Source organism: Meles meles, chromosome 17, assembly GCF_922984935.1.
Source record: "Meles meles chromosome 17, mMelMel3.1 paternal haplotype, whole genome shotgun sequence".
In the NCBI taxonomy this organism is placed as follows: Eukaryota; Metazoa; Chordata; class Mammalia; order Carnivora; family Mustelidae; genus Meles; species Meles meles.
This window is the reverse complement of record NC_060082.1, coordinates 39403755-39420186: the sequence shown is the minus strand read 5'-3', so window position 1 is coordinate 39420186 and position 16432 is coordinate 39403755. Positions and strand designations below refer to the sequence as shown.

The 16432-nt window shown below is 44.9% G+C and overlaps 1 protein-coding gene across 1 annotated transcript in view; it reads right to left on the bottom strand.

The window, feature by feature from the left end:
- The window catches only part of DNAH14 (dynein axonemal heavy chain 14), a 332088-nt gene that overhangs the window by 15095 nt on the left and 300561 nt on the right, over positions 1-16432 (bottom strand). Inside the window, exons 78-81 of the mRNA XM_045982293.1 lie at positions 12348-12545; positions 10249-10451; positions 5657-5817; positions 4845-5041 (exon numbers count right to left, since the gene is read on the bottom strand). Coding sequence (XP_045838249.1) covers positions 4845-5041; positions 5657-5817; positions 10249-10451; positions 12348-12545 — 759 coding nt within the window. The remainder of the gene's footprint in view (positions 1-4844; positions 5042-5656; positions 5818-10248; positions 10452-12347; positions 12546-16432) is intronic.

Genomic DNA, 16432 nt, shown 5'->3' with positions numbered 1-16432 from the left:
CCCCTGACTGGCCCACTAACGCCACAGGGACCAGACTCTGCCCACAACAGGCAGAGAGCCATCGCAGGCAGGACTGAAGGCAAACACAGCTCCGCCACAACAGGAAGGTGCATACAACATACAGGGGAGACGCCCTGAAGTGCCAGGTTCAGAGGACCAGGGGACACTGCATTGTGGGACCTCTTCTTTATCAGGCCTCTACTTCCAAGTGCAGGAGATGTAGCTGACTTTCCTGTCACACAGAAACAGACGCAGAGTTGACAAAAGAGGAGAAAGAAGTGTGTCCCAAATGAAAGAACAGGACGAAATCACAGCAAGAATCGAAGTGAAATGGAGAGGAATAACACACCTGATAGAGAATATAAAGTAAAGGTCATACCGATGCTAGACTTGAGGATAGGGGGGAGACCTCAGCGAGACCCTCCACAAAGACAGAAAACATAGAAAAGAACCAATCAGAGATGAACTCAATAGATGAAATTAAAAGTACACCAGATGGAGTAAATAGTAGACTAGAAGAAGCAGAAGAACAGATCAGCAATGTGGAGGACAGAGTTGTGGAAAGTAATCAAGCTGCGCAGGTGAAAGAGAGGGGATTGAGGGGAGTGTGGAGAATAGACCAGGAAGCTCGGCAACACCATCAAGAATAAGAACAGTTGAACGATTGGGATCCCAGAAGGAGAAAGAAAAGAGGAAATTCCTGTGTATAAGAGTCTATTTATTTGAAGAAACAATACTGAAGCTATCTGAATGACAGCCAAAAACTTCCTGAATCTGGGGAAGGAAACAGTAATCCAGATCCAGGAGGCATGGAGAAGCCCCAACAAAACCAACCCAAGGAGATCTGCACCAAGACACAGAGTAAATAAAAGCAGTGATCCAGAGAGAATTTTAAAAGCAGCAAGAGGAAAGAAAACAGTTGCAAACAAGGGAAACCTCATATGGCTCTCAGTGAATTTTTCAGCAGACACTTTGATTGTATCTTGCTGCTCCCCCTTGCAAAGTGCTAAGAGTAAAAATCCGCAGCCAAGAATACTTTATCCAGCAAGGCTAGCATCCAGACAGAACAGGAGAGATAAAAAGTTTCCCAAACAAAAATGAAAGGAATTCTGGCCACTAAACCAGCCCTACGAGAAGTGACAAAGGGGACTCCAACTGGAAATGTAAAAGCAGGAAACACAAAAGCAGTAAAAATAAGTATATGTGTAAAAATCTGTTAAGGGACTCACAAAATAAGAGTATAAAGTATGACACTATAATACCTAAATCATGGGAAGGAGTAAAAATTTAGTGCTTTTAGAATGGGCTCAAAATCAAGCGACCATTGGGATGCCTGGGTGGCTCAGTTGGTTAAGCAGCTGCCTTCCGCTCAGGTCATGATCCCAGCATCCTGGGATCGAGTCTCACATCGGGCTCCTTGCTCAGCAGGGAGCCTGCTTCTCCCTCTGCCTCTGCCCACTCTGTCTGCCTGTGCTCTCTCTCTCTCTAACAAATAAATAAATAAAATCTTAAAAAAACTCAAGTGACCATCAACTTAACATGGATTTCTAAACACATAGGATGGTATATACAAACTGAATGGTAACCAGAAATCAAAAACTGGTAATAGAGGGGCACCTGAGGGGCTGAGTCAGTTAAGCATCAGACTCTTCATTTCATCTCAGTGAAATGAGGTCATGACTTAGCCACATGTTGGACTGTGCGCTGGGTATGGAGCCTTCTCGAGGTTCTCTCCCTCTCCTACTGCCCCTCCCCCTCACTATTAAAAAAAAACCCTCAAATGACTGGTAATAGATATGCAAAAAAATAAAGAGAGAAATCCAAGTATATCACTGAAGATAACCAACAAATAAAACATGAGAAGAAAGGAACAGAGAGGAACTACATAAAATGAACAACAAAATGGCTAGAACTACACACCCATCAATAATTACTGTGAATGTAAATGGATAAAATGCTCCAATCAAAAGACATAGGATGACAAAAGGGTGATAAAAAAGTAAGACCCGTGAATATGCGGCCCTACGAGAGACTCATTTCAGTCCTAAAGACACCTGCAGATTGAAAGTGAAGGGACAGGGGCACCTGGGTGGCTCTTTGGGTTAAGTGTCTGCTCAGGACATGATCCTGGGACCCTGAGATCAAGCCTCACATCTGACTCTCTGCTCAGCGAGGAGTCTGCTTCTCCCTCTGCCTGCAGCTCCCCCTGCTTGTGCTCTCTCTCTCAAGTTAAAAAAAAAAGAATGAAAGTGAAAAGAAAGCCAGGGTAACAGTTCTTATATTGAATAAAATGATTTTAAAACAAAGACTGTAGCAAGAGACAAGGAAGAACACTATATAATCCTAAAGGGGACAATCCTACAAGCAGATATAGCAATTATAAATATTTATACACCCAACATCAGAGCACCCAAATGCATAAAGGAGCTGATAAACATAAAAGGAAGAAATTGATAATATTGGGGGACTTTTTATAATTTTTTATAATTAAAAAATTTTTTTATAAACATATAATGCATTATTATCCCCAGGGGTACAGGTCTGTGAATCGCCAGGTTTACACACTTCACAGCACTCACCATAGCACATACCCTCCCCAATGTCCATAACCCAACCACCCTCTCCCTCCCATCCGCCCAGCAACCCTCAGTTTGTTCTGTGAGATTAAGAGTCTCTTATGGTTTGTCTCCCCCCCCGATCCCATCTTGTTTCATTTATTCTTTTCCTACTCCCACGTTGCATCTCCACTTCCTCATATCAGGGAGATCATATGATAATTGTCTTTCTCTGATTGACTTATTTCACTAAGCATAATACCCTCTAGTTCCATCTACGTCGTTGCAAATGGCAAGATTTCGTTTCTTTTGATGGCTGCATAGTATTCCATTGTATACATATACCACATCTTTATCCATTCATCTGTTGATGGACATCTAGGTTCTTTCCATAGTTTGGCTATTGTGGACATTGCAGCTATAAACATTTGGGTGCATGTGTCCCTTCGGATCACTACGTTTGCTGGGTCGTAGGGAAGCTCTATGTTCAACTTTCTGAAGAACCTCCATGCTGTTTTCCAGAGTGGTTGCACTATCTTGCATTCCCAACAACAGTGTAGGAGGATTCAATATTAGGGGACTTTAACACCCCTCTTACATCAGTGGACAGATCATCCAAACAGAAAATCAATAAGGCAATAGCCACTTTGAATGACACATGGACCAGAGGATCTCACAGATCTATCCAGAATCAAAATACACATTGTTTTGAAGTGCACGTGGAATAGTCTCCAGAGTAGATCATATTAGGTCACAAAACAAGTCTCAGCAAACTCGAAGACTGAAGTCCTACCATGCATCTTTTCTGACCCCAGTGCTATGAAACTAGAAATTAACCACAAGAAAATATCAGGAAAGAACACAAATAGAGGAAGGTTAAATACATGCTACTAAAAAATTGAATGGATCAACCAAGAAATCAAAAAGGAAATAAAAAGATACATGGAGACAAATGAAAATGAATATAGAGCTGTCCCAGATGTTTAGGGGGCAGCAAAAGCTGTTCCAAGAGGGAAGCTGATAGCAACACAGCTACCTCAAGAAGAAAAATCTCAAACAACCTAAACATACACCTAAAAGGAGCAGGAAAAAAGAACAAATAAAACTCAAAACCAGTAGAAGGAAGGAAATAAAGATTAGGGCAGAAATAAATGAAGTAGAGATTACAAAAACAATAGAACAGATCAGTGAAACCAGGAGCTTGATTTTTAAAAAGATCAATAATATTGATAAAACTAGCCCAGACTCCTCAAAGAGAAAGAGAGAGAACTCAAATAGTTCAATAAATCAATGAAAGAATAACCAGCACCACAAAAAACAAAGGATTATGAGAGATTATGTAAAATTATATGCCAACAGATTGGACAACCTAGAAGAAATGGATCAATTCCTAGGAACATATAACCTCCCAAAACTGAATCAGGAAGAAATAGAAAATTTCAACAGATTACTGATTCAATTTAATTGCTGGTAATTAAATCAAAATGTTCCCAAAAAACAAAAGCCCAGGACCTGACAGCTTCCCAGCTTCCAGGAAAAAAAAGACAAATAAAAAAACAGACTCTTGGGGCACCTGGGTGGCTTAGGTCACAATCTCAGTGTCCTGGGATCAAGCCCCGTATTGGGCTCCTCGCTCAGTGGGGAGCCTGCTTCTCTGCCTCTGCCGCTCCCCCTGCTCATGCGCACGCAAGCACTCTCTCTCTAATAAATAAAATCTTAAAAACAACAGACTCTTACTATGAAGAACACACTGCGGGCCACCAGAGGGGACAGAAGTGGGGGGATGGGGATGAAGAGGACACTTATCCTGAGGGGCACTGAGTAATGTCCGAGATTGTGAAATCACTATCCTTTGCAGCCCAAGCTGATCTGACACTGTATGCCAATTATACTGGAATAAAGACGTGAATATGATTTTAAAAAGTTAAAACAGTACAATTAGATACAACGATATGCAAAATGATAAGACCCTCAAGTTTCCCTCACGTCGGGCAGCCACTGTTAGGGATTCTTTGTGCATTTTCTCCCAAAACTTTCGTTTGGGTATCTTGAACCTGAGGGATATATGTGATAAGCACATATATGTGCACGTATGTATATAGCTTTTATAATCTTTACAATGACTTTATTTTCTGAAGCTTACAATTTAACAATGTCTAAGCGGAACTGCCAGTAAATTCATATGTACTCACACCACATGGAGGTCAGTGTCTTTTGTGGCGACGGAATATTTCACCGCAGCCACGGTTCACGGCCATGGGCAAGCCAGCCGGGACCAGTAGGGCTTACCTGCCACAGCGTAGGTACTCTCGAACTAAGGAAAGAGTTGTATATTTCCTCCAGTTCTTGGGTGAGGATGATCTCCCCTTTTATGGCAAGTTGAAGGTCTTTCAAAGATTTATGCACAATCACTAAGAACTTATCAAACCGCTCAATTTCTTGGCTCAGAAAGGTTAGCAAGACGCAGTGGATAAGGGGATCATAGCCTGGATTCAAACAGAAAGAAAATGAGGTTTGTTTTCAGATATCATGAGGCTTTACATGGAGAAATAAAGGCTTTGAAAATCAAAGGAGCTTCATGTGACCAGGGATTGAGATGCATTTTTTTTTTTTTTTAAGGCAAAGAACTAGTGACTGGGGCAGGCTCTGTATCGCCACCGCTCAGGCCAGCTTCGGTCGTGTGAACGCAGGCGCCCATGCACAAAAATCAGTGAGCACAGCTGCTCGATGCAGATTTATTTGTAGGCACTCAAACTGGAATTTCATATAATACTTATGTGCTGAAAATAGTCTTCTTTCATTGTTTTTGTTTTTTTTCCTTTCAGATGCATTCTCAAGTTCAGGCAGAATGAGAAGGCATGGGTTCCAGGTGTGGCAGCAGCCCTCGCGGACCGACTGTGGTCCAGACTCGGCAATAGTGCTGCCTGCAGAGACTGCTGCAGGGCACCGGGTTCCCAGATGAACTTTCCTTCCAGGGTGAAAATTGGATGCTGACAACTTAACAGGTCCCGTTGCTGCCGCCCCACACCGTGCTGCCTCCCTCAAGCCGGGCTGCCCAGTGTCCTGTGGGCCCGTCCCCTCCCCCCATGTCCTCTGTTCACCTTGGATATTTTTGTAAAGAGACTCCCAAATGGGGCTGGAGATGATGCACTTCAAGGTGCTGGGAGTTCCAGAACATTCCTCCTTCTCCACAGACTTTGGCAGCCGCTTTCTCATGTCAGATAGAATTTCCATCACCAGGTCATCATTACTCTGCTCAGGACTGCAGAGAGAATTAGGAGGAGAATGAGCTACAGATCTGTCCGAACTGGCAGAGCCCTCCGATGGGGCCCGTCCGAGGCCAGCACAGCCAAGGGGCCACAGAGCCACGGGATGCGGACGGCACAGGTTGTCGCATGCTACAGAGAAGAAAACTGCCCGACGCACTGCAGATGTTTACAAGCACACATGTGTTTTTAAAGCTCTAAGATTTCCTTGTCTACTCTGCCTCCCCGACTGTGCATGCATGAAGGGCCACCAGCGGAAGGAAGACAAGCAGGCACATGTGTTAGCATGACAGACGACCCCCCCCCCCCGCAAGGTAAGCGATAGTCTGGGAGCCACAGCCACGTGCAGCACAGGAGGAAACCGTAGGAAAGACTTCATTTCTGACTTGCAAGTAGGGTGTCTCGGTGGGATGCATGCGGGGTGCATCAGAGGAGGTCAAGAAGCTGACGTCGCCGGAGGGCAAGTGTTTTGTCCCACCGAGCTCGTTACAGCGAGTGGGAACTTGAAGCCTGCTCACACAGAAGTTTCTAGTATGTTCTGAGTAAAGGCAGCCTAATTAGCCTCCCAAAATGACCAGAGGGACGTGGATAAACCGACTGCATGTGCGCACGAGAAGCAGCGCCTTCCGGTGGTCTCCTCTCTGACGGGCGGATTTGAGGGCTCACAGTGCACGAGAACCGTGAAGTGCAGGAGGTGCGAGGGTTGAGGCAGACATTCTGGGGGCAGACAGAGAGGTTTCCAGAGACCTCCTCCTCTCTGTGCGTGGCTCTCCTTCCCTGTTGTGAATAGGGCATTTTCTACTGTGAAGTGAGAGTTCCGCTACGTCTATTTTCTGTCAGCGGAATGACCTTGGAAGGGATCACCAAACAGTCAGCCAAAGCTGTAGTGGGAACCCAATCAGATAGCTATTTCTTTCTTTCTTATTTTTAAAACATATTTTATTTATTTATTTGACAGACAGAGATCACAAGTAGGCAGAGAGGCAGGCAGAGAGAGAGGGGGAAGCAGGCTCCCTGCTGAGCAGACAACCAAATGAGGGGCTTGATCCCAGGACCCTAGGATCATGACCTGAGCCGAAGGCAGAGGCTTTAACCCACTGAGCCACCCAGGCGTCCCCAGATAGCTTTTTAATAGCAGTTTTGTGGCCCACAGACAGGAGGACACTAACAGTACAGCATTCCCGTGGGTCAGAGGTCTGAGAGGTAAGTGGAAAAAAATACAAGTGTAAATTAAGAGCCTGTTAGAAGGTGGGGGAGGGTCAGTCAAGTACCTTCCAGACTAGGAAGACTTTCATTCAGGGTGACTTACTGTCAGGGGGACCCATGGAGGGACAATCCTGACCATATGCAGCTGGTCTCCACAAAACCCAGGCCTCAAGCCTTAGCTTTTTTTTTTTTTTTTTAGAGAGGAGGATAGGGAGAGGGAATGAGAGAATCTTTTTTTTTTTTTTAAAGATTTTATTTATTTATTTGACACAGAGAGATCACAAGTAGACAGAGAGAGAGAGAGAGAGAGAGAGAGAGAGAGGAGAAGGAAGCAGGCTCCCTGCCGAGCAGAGAGCTCGATGCGGGGCTCGATCCCAGGACCTAGGATCATGACCTGGGCCGAAGGCAGAGGCTTTAACCCACTGAGCTACCCAGGCGCCCCAAGCCTTAGCTTTTATAGAAGGAGGGGACTGTGGTGAGGTCACAGGGTAGTTCTAGATTGGGGCCCCCTGTGCATGGGTCATGCCTACTAGTTATCTAGAGTGAGGCCACCTGTGCACCGAGGGGAGCCCATGGAGGCCCCAGGTGGAACCAGTATTCCCAGTGATCCTGCAGAGCAGACGAAGCGTGACACCCAGTCTGTGAGTCTGTGAGTCCGTGAGTCCGTGAGAGCACACACTGTGGGAACCCAGGAATGTGGGCCATGGGGCTGTCACCTCACAGGCCTTTGGAGATGTTGCTATCTTGGTGACTCTAATCAGGGTTCAAGGCATCCTGTGAGTGTTGCCAACAAGAATCAATTCATGTTGTTGTTTCCATTTGTTCTGGTTTATTTGCTTGGGTTTTTCCCAATCTTAAGCGCCCTGAGAAGGACGACGCATGCATCCCGCACAGGGACGTCCCTGGTCCCTGCTTGGCATCTCTCAACGTGGGGAAGACTTAGAAGCTGGTGTAGACAAGACTAACGGAGTCAGAATCACAGTAACAATAGTTTTGTGTTGAGGAAACTGCACGTGTTGGTGTTTTCAATATTTGTGATATTTAAGAGATTTGGGGCTCTTAAAACCACCCCAAAAGGTCAGTTTTGGGACTCCAATTTAAAATAGATAATTGAGAAATTGGTTTGAATTTATGATTTTAGGAACGCCAGGATGGCTCAGTTGGATAAGCGTTTGCATTTGGCTCAGGTCATGATCTCAGGGTCCTGGGATCGAATCCCACATTGGGCTCCCTTCTCAGTGGGAGCCTGCTTCTCCCTCTCCTCCCCGCTCATGGTTTCTCTTTTGCTATCTCTCTCTCTCTCTCTCTCTCTCAAATAAACATGAGAGAGTTTAAGATCCAGCATATTTAATTATTAGATTTATAAGACTCATTAAAAGACTCGACACACGCTTGGGTGGCTCAGTGGGTTAAAGCCTCTGCCTTCGGCTCTGGTCATGATCCTGGGGTCCTGGGATCGAGCCCCGCATGGGGCTCTCTGCTCTGTGGAGAGCCTGCTTCCTTCTCTCTCTCCCTGCCTGCCTCTCTGCCTACTTGTGATCTCTGCCTGTCAAATAAATAAATAAAATCTTAAAAAAAAAAACCAAACTGCTTAAAAGACTCGAGAAGATTTGGCAGTCAGCTGGCTGAAGTATATTAACTTTATAATGAATGTTAGCACATTTGAAAGTATTTAAGTTTGTAGATGGAACCAAACACTATTCAAAGACCTCTTAAAAATGCTTGTTAATACCCACCACCAGGCTCACAAGGAGGGCACATATTGCAGGAAGGCCTGGGTGTGGTGCTTAAACAATGAATCTTGGGACACTGAAAAAAAATAAAATAAAATTAAGATGTTAAAAAAAATGCTTGTTAAAATCTGTTAGACTTGCAAATTGGAAAATGAGATCTTGAAGCCGAACGTACTTAAGGAACTTGTATTCTGAGCATAGCCCGGCCAGGTACTATTGTGATTTCTAATTTAAACTCGATGAACCCGAGACAAAAGACTGAATTGGCTTCCCCAAGTCTGCGAAGTCAAGTGGCGGAACTGGGATTTGAACCTAGAGCCAGAGAGGAAGGAAGAGAGGCAGAGCCTGCATGTGCCACTGTGTTCTGAGCAGTTCTGAGGGAGCAAAGCGGGAACACACTTGGCTGGGGAGCTCACACCAGGTAGTCGTGACCTTGACACATACGACCTTATCTTAGTTACAGGCTGATGAGCCTGGACAGTCTGGGTGACCTCTGTGAGACCACGTGAGCCTCACGATGGTCTCGACGGGTAGACAGGAGTTGTCTCTATGTACGGATAAGCAGAGGAAGGGTACTGAGGCAGGGTGACTAGGAGAGGGATCAGCCCCACAGGCCTCTAAGGGCACAGCCAACCCCTCTTGACCCTGCTGTCCTCTTACTTAATATGACAGGTATCTTTTTCCATCCTAGAGAAGTAAACGTGGCATTTCATGCCGAAACAAATACAGTTTAAAAATGCCACTCATGGGGCACCTGGGTGGCTCAGTGGGTTAAAGCCTCTGCCTTCAGCTCAGGTCATGATCCCAGGGTGCTGGGATCGAGCCCCATATCTGGTTCTCTGCTCAGCAGGGAGCCTGCTTCCTCCTCTCTCTCTCTCTGCCTCTCTGCCTACTTGCGATCTCTGTCTGTCAAATAAATAAATAAAATCTTTAAAAAAAAAAAATACCACTCACTAGGTAGAGTACAACCACTCATTCCACAAAGGTTTACTGAGGACGCCCTCCATGCTTGGTAATTGTATTTGTGTGTGTGTGTGTGTGTGTGCGTGTGTGTGTGCGCGTGCACGTGTATGCTCCCGTGTGTCTCTGTGCCTCTGTATCATTTGGGGAATTTCGTCTCTATATTTTTAGACTGTATTTTACGTTTTATGCTTTATTTTATTTTATTTTAAGATTTTATTTATTTATTTGACAGACAGAGATCACAAATAGGCAGAGAGGCAGGCAGAGAGAGAGGGGGAAGCAGGCTCCCCGCTGAGCAGAGAGCCCAATGCGGGGCTCGATCCCAGGACCCTGAGATCATGACCCGAGCCGAAAGCAGAAGCTTTAACCCACTGAGCCACCCAGGCGCCCCATGCTGTATTTTAGACTTAACCGTAAGTGTGGCATTGTAGCTCTTCAAGTTATAAAATATTCACTGAATATTTAATTCTTCCCTGTGACTATTTAATGATTTCCAACCACACATTTCTCCCCGTGAGTGCTTACCTGATCATGAGGCTGGCAATGGCTGTAGCTCTTGGGTCCATGGCGATGAGATTGTCGATGAACTTCTGGCCCTGGATCTCCCTGCAGCCTCGGCTGGCCTCAGGGTGCAGCCCTAAGAGCTCCGGAGGGTCATCGTCGGGTAAGGACTGGATTATGTTTATGCAGTCCTTGATGCCCGCAGATCCGGGCATTGGCTGATGCACCTGGAAATTTAAGTCCTTTGTTAGTTTGTGCCCAGAGCGATGCCTATTCTCCGTAATGCGTGAAGACACTATTTGCCATACACTGTATACAGAAGGCTCTTGTTAGTTCTAGGTGGCATGCTCTAGACTCTTCTGTCAAAAGTGACATCGGGGACGACTGTATTTGTAGAGTGTAGTTGTGTTGATCTGCTCAGTGACTTTCTTGTCGGGAAAAGAAACTTTAAAGGCTAGGCTGCCTCTTGCTGCCCTCTGCCTCCGTGGGCCATACCCACAGCAGATGCTATCACACCTCCACACACCATTTTACTGTGCCAAAACCTGTAGAAGGAACGTGACAAGAAGCATCATTCTGACCACTCGGGAGGTGGGGTATAGACAAAATGGGGGCAGATGGCCAGAAAGGGCAAAATTCCAGTTATAAAATAAATAATACAATGTTTAATAAATGACAAGCTCCTTAATGGGCGCAGGAGAGCTCCTCCTTCCCGTCCTCGGTGGCGTCTCCCTGATTCACTGTGATGGTTCTGCTCTTTAAGGCTGACTATCAGAGTCAGGCTAATGGGAGGACATGCGCCCATTTAGTGATGGGGATGAACGTGACTCTCTCGGGCTGCTTCGACTCCGTCCCTTGGAAACACGAGCCGCCTTCTCCTCTCTGGGCCACGCAGCCGGCTTCTATGCAACAGAACACGGAATGGAGGGGACGGCTAGTGACTGAGGACCTGCTCGTACACGGCGCTGCAGCCTTGTTTTTCTCGGGTGGCTCGGTTTCTGGGTGAGGCCAGCGGAGCTACCCTGATCCTGACACCCACATCGATGGTGGTCCAGGAGCCACCTCCCCTGCTGCTCCCCCTGGGGGTCCCGAATGTGGAGGCACTGAGGCCACTGGCCATCAGTCCTGTGAGTGGCTTGGAAGGGCCTTCCCCCCCCATCCCCCGCCCCAGTGAAACCCTTACGAGCACAACCGCAGCTGATGCCTTGGGTGAATCTCCCTGGGGACCCTGTGCCACCAAGACACAGCTGAGCTGCCTGGGACACATGCTGGTGCACCTTTCCTGGAGAAGAAACTCATGGAGTTCAAAAATGAACTGTGTCAGTGTGGTCTTAAAGGGAGCAAAGAGGACGTCAGACCGCAGTTCAGTTGTAGAAAGGAAGCTGCCAAAGAACCCAGTCAACCAAAAAAATGGATCCCTTTCTGTGGAAGTGGAAAGATGGCACCGAGGGCAGAGCCAAGAGCCCGGGGCTTGGGGACAGGGACCTCTGGGTGCGCCCAGAAAGTGACACTGGTTCCCAGGTCCAGAGCTGGTGACCTTCACCCAAGAGGACTGTAGAATGTCTGGGGACTGGAGGCCACTGTGTGCCTTCCGTCTGAGTTTCTCCAAAGGGACATGTCCACAGAGGCACAGGGGTTTGCACAGAGGAGGTGGTGGAAGACGGGAAGGGGGACAACCAGTATAAATCAGGATAATTGAGGGAACAGAGGTCATGTCCAGGTCTTATCTGGCCTCGAGAGTACAGACGGCTGGATGAAATGTTAACTGCTAGAGGAATGCTAAATTATTTCTCTGAGACTGGACGTTAATAGGGGCGCCTGGGCGGCGCAGTGGGTTAAGCAGCTGCCTTTGGCTCAGGTCATGATCCCAGGGTCTTGGGATCGAGTCCCACATTGGGCTCCCTGCTTAGTGAGGAGCCTGCCTCTCTCTCTCCCTCTGCATGCTGCTCCCCCTGCTTGTGTTCTCTCTCTCTCTCTCAAATGAATAAATAAAATCTTTAAAAAAATACTGGACGTTAATAAAAGGCACTGAAAGTGAACACGAAAATTTCTTCAGAGGCAGATTTTAAAGAATGCAACCATATTTCGGTGAGCGAGCACGGTAAGGGAATACGTTCTCTCACCTCATCGCTGGAGAAGCTGAAGTCGGCTCTCAGCACGTTCGGATTACAGAATCTGTAGAGAAGCGTGTTCAGACATCGCCTGTCCCACGTGTCGGTCACCTGGCCGCCGTAAACCACTTCCCCAATCAGGTAGCGCAGCGTCGGCCATGAGATACTGGACCGTGTCCTCAGGGCATTTTCCAAAATCTTGATGGAGACCTTCAGAAAATCCGCCAGTTTTTATTGTTTCAGATCGCATTTGCAGCTCACTGGGGTGTTTTAACACAAAATCATCAATTCTCAGCCACATGTTTGCTCTTTGAAAACACAGCTGACCCGTGAACAGCAATGCGCTTGAATTGTGGGTCCCCCATCAGTGGGTGTCTTCAGTCCCGTGAGTGTATTTTCTGTTCCTATGATTTTCTCAGTAACATTTCCTCTTCTCAGGCTGATTTTATTATAAGAACACAGCATGTTATATGTACAACACACAAAATACGGGTTAACTGACTGTTGTCAATGTTACCGGTGAAGACTTCCGGTGGACAGTAGGGTATTGGTTACGTTTGGGGGGAGTCGAAAGTTACACATGGGTTTTTAACCACAAAGGGGGTCGTGTCCCTGATCCTCACATTTCAAGGGTCAATTGTATATAGAAATAGCAAGAGGAATAAAAACACTAGGATATACATTTTCATCCATTAATTCCTTTTTGTTGTTGGACAGTGAATTCTTGAATTAAAATTATTTTGAATAGACAAGCCCAGCTGGTGCTTAATTTGGTGCTTAATTCAGAGGCACATCAGGGTAAACAAGGGAATGTGAGTGTCCTCCTACCCCTGCTCTTGCTATCAGACCCCCTCACCCTGCAGTGGCCCCTGCCATGCCCCGTTTCTTGGGTCCCCTGTGCACAGACTCCATGTGGCATAAAGGAATCACATTCCTCCTCCCCTCCCCTTTCCTCTCCTCTGCCCTCTCTCTGCCTCTGCTACCAGCGCTCTCTCCCCTCCCTCTCATTTGTTTTCCTTTCTTCCAAACACTCGAGGTTAGCATACACCCGCCATGCACCTGGACAGCGGATCTCTGTTATACAGTTTTCTTCTTATTCCCTCATCATTAGTATGAATGAGCATGATTGTACATCGTTGGTATGAATTATGTCCTCTTTGTCCTGCATTGACTAGAGCTTTTAAGGCAATGCTGAAGGTCAATGGTAAGAATGGGCAACCCTGTCTTTTTTTTTTATTCTGGATTTTAATAAAAATAAGTTCAGTGTTGGCAATTTAAAATGATATTTGCTGCAGTTTTTTGGGGTTCTTTTCCATATTTAAGTGGTCTCTTTTAAGCCTGTATTTTGGAATAAAAGCCTTTTCTGCATCTACTGATGTGATCATGAAAAGTGAGTTACAGATTTCCAGATCTTGAGCCATTGTTGGAATAAACCCTACTTGGTCATAGAGTATTAATCTTTTGATTTATTGCTAAATCCTATTAATAATTTATACAGAATTTTTACATAGAGTCTAAGTAATATTAGCCTATTTTCTTATGCATATTATTTTTATCAGGTATTACATTTATGGTTTCATAAAATGAATGGGGAGACTGCCATCTTTTTCTAGGATTTGGAACAGCTTAAATAATATTAATATCTCAGTTTCTTAAAGTCCAGAGGAAACTAAGCCATCAAACCATTTCATTCTGGTGTTATTTGCAATGTTTGAGAATTCATGTTTTCCCAGAAATCACTGGGTTCATATAGCTTTTCAAACTTTATCTGTCTTATCGAAAACCAATTTCTGGATTTATTTCCAATTTCTATTATCTTTGTATATTAACTTATTCTATTAAACATTATTTTCTTTATTTTAGTTACTTTTATTATTTTTTCTAATTTCTTAAGATGAATATTAATTTCCTTAAAAAGACTATTAATTGCCTGCCTTTCTTAATAATGAAGATATTTAAGACCATAGTTTATTTTTTTCTAAGCATATTTTTGTACTGTTGTATCTTTTAAGTATGAAGGAATTCCATTTCCTCTGTGTTTGAGATAGTTTGTGATTTCCCTTTTAATATCCTCTTTGAGAAAAGAATTATCTAGAGGCATGTTTCTTAATTTCCAACTTTAGATTTTTGGGGCCAAGTTTTATTATTTATTAGATTGTCATCAGAGAACATGGCCCATAATTATAGATTTTTCTTTGTGGCCACGTTCCTGGTTGAGTTTTCCAAGAGTTCCTTAGACGCATGAAAGAAACACATACCATCTGCTAGAGGGTTGTTACGTTTTCCATCCCTGTTAATCAAGTCTGTTGATAGGATTCTCGCATTGGTCTCCCTTTTGCTTTTTAGAGCGATTTCTGAAGGAGGTTTTTGAAACTCCAACAACAATTACACTGAAATACATACATATGTAATGTACACGTGTGTGTATGTGTGTCTGAACACACACATGTGGGAGTACTCACGCTACCGCAGGCTACTGTCCGACAAATATTGAGACCACCCAGTGTTAAGCGTGTAAGTGAGACCACCAGAGTTCGAATTCTGCCCATTCCAGCAACTTCCTCAGCCTCTCTGTACCTCAACGGTAAAATGCGGATAATTACCCCCCCCCTCCCACTTTGTAGGGTTGCTGTGAGGCTTAGGTTAATCAGTCCCTAAACCACTTAAAACCCTGCCCGAGGACACCCATTATAGAAGTTAACTCTTTTCATGACTGTTGTATTTTCACAAATTGTCTCTCTTTCTGTTTGGTGCTTTTTCAGATTAAATTCCACCTTGTCTGATAGGAACATTGCCATTCTTGCTTTGTTGCTGCTGTTTTTAGTTTCTTGGTTGTTTTAGGCTGTCTTCATCAATTTAAATGTTTTTCATACAAGTCCCACGTGTCTCTTAATGAGGGAGCGCAGTCCATTCACGTTCCGACTAACGCCTTATCACGTTCCTTCCGTAGGTCTGTGCCACTGTTCATTGTACTTGGTTGTTTCTCTCTCTCCCTCCTTATTTTTGATAGTTTGACCAGACTGCTATTTCCCTTTTTCTGCTTTGCTAATTTAGACCTCAGAGTGTTTCCATTACAAGAAACATTTCTTTTCCTTGAATTCCATTAAAATAACATTTCTTTTTTTCAAATGTAAAGAAGACATCAATGATCTCCCCATCCCCGTGGAAGCATCTATGTTCCCACTTCTTCATCGGCCCTCCCAGCCACTGCCCCATGCTCCTTCCTGTCCTCACAGGGACTCCTCCCTGCACCACTAGCCCCTCCTCCCCCACCTCTAGGTTCTGCTGAGACAGGTTAGTATTTTTAGCTTAAGACGATTAGGGGAATTTTTCTTATAGTAGAGTACTCCTTTTAAATAATCTGTATTTAGGGGCACCTGGGTGGCTCAGTCAATTAAGTGTCTGCCTTCGCTCCGGTCATGATCCCAGAGTCCCAGGATTGAGCCCCGTGTTGGGCTCCTTGGTGGGGAGCCTGCTTCTCCCTCTCCCACTGCTCCTTCTCTTTTCTCTCTCTTGCTTGCTCTCTCTCTCAAACAAATGAATAAAATATTTTTTAAAATAATAAAAACTGCAAAATCTGGAAAAAGCGTGAGCATGTATTTTTTCCGTGTCCCACTGGAGCAGTGTCTGACATGCTCTTCCAAGGATTATGGAATTTTCCAGGAGCACCTGCTTTCGTTTTGCTCAGAGCCCATAAAGTTTGGTCAGAGCAGCTGCTACCTTCCAGCAGACTGAGAGCCCTGCATGTGATTCTTTCTGAAATGAAGACGAATTTTGTCCCAGAGAAACACAGACGCTGTCTGACTCATGAAGCAACTTACAAACCAAAGGCACATTTTTACTGCTTGTAGCGCACTTATGAGTTTGGGATTTAACTCAGCAATCGTATTTCGTTATAAGTTCTCTCAGTATTTACAAATATTTCTGCTTGCCTATATTTTTTAAAACTCGGTTTTACCATCCTGCTGGTCCTTGTGTCAATAAGTTAAAAAAAAAAAACAACTCGTGATATGTGGTCACTTAAAATCATGTGCGTGAAATACATTATGCATGTGTGTAGGTGCGTGAAATGTCTATGTCCTTACGGCTCTGACTGT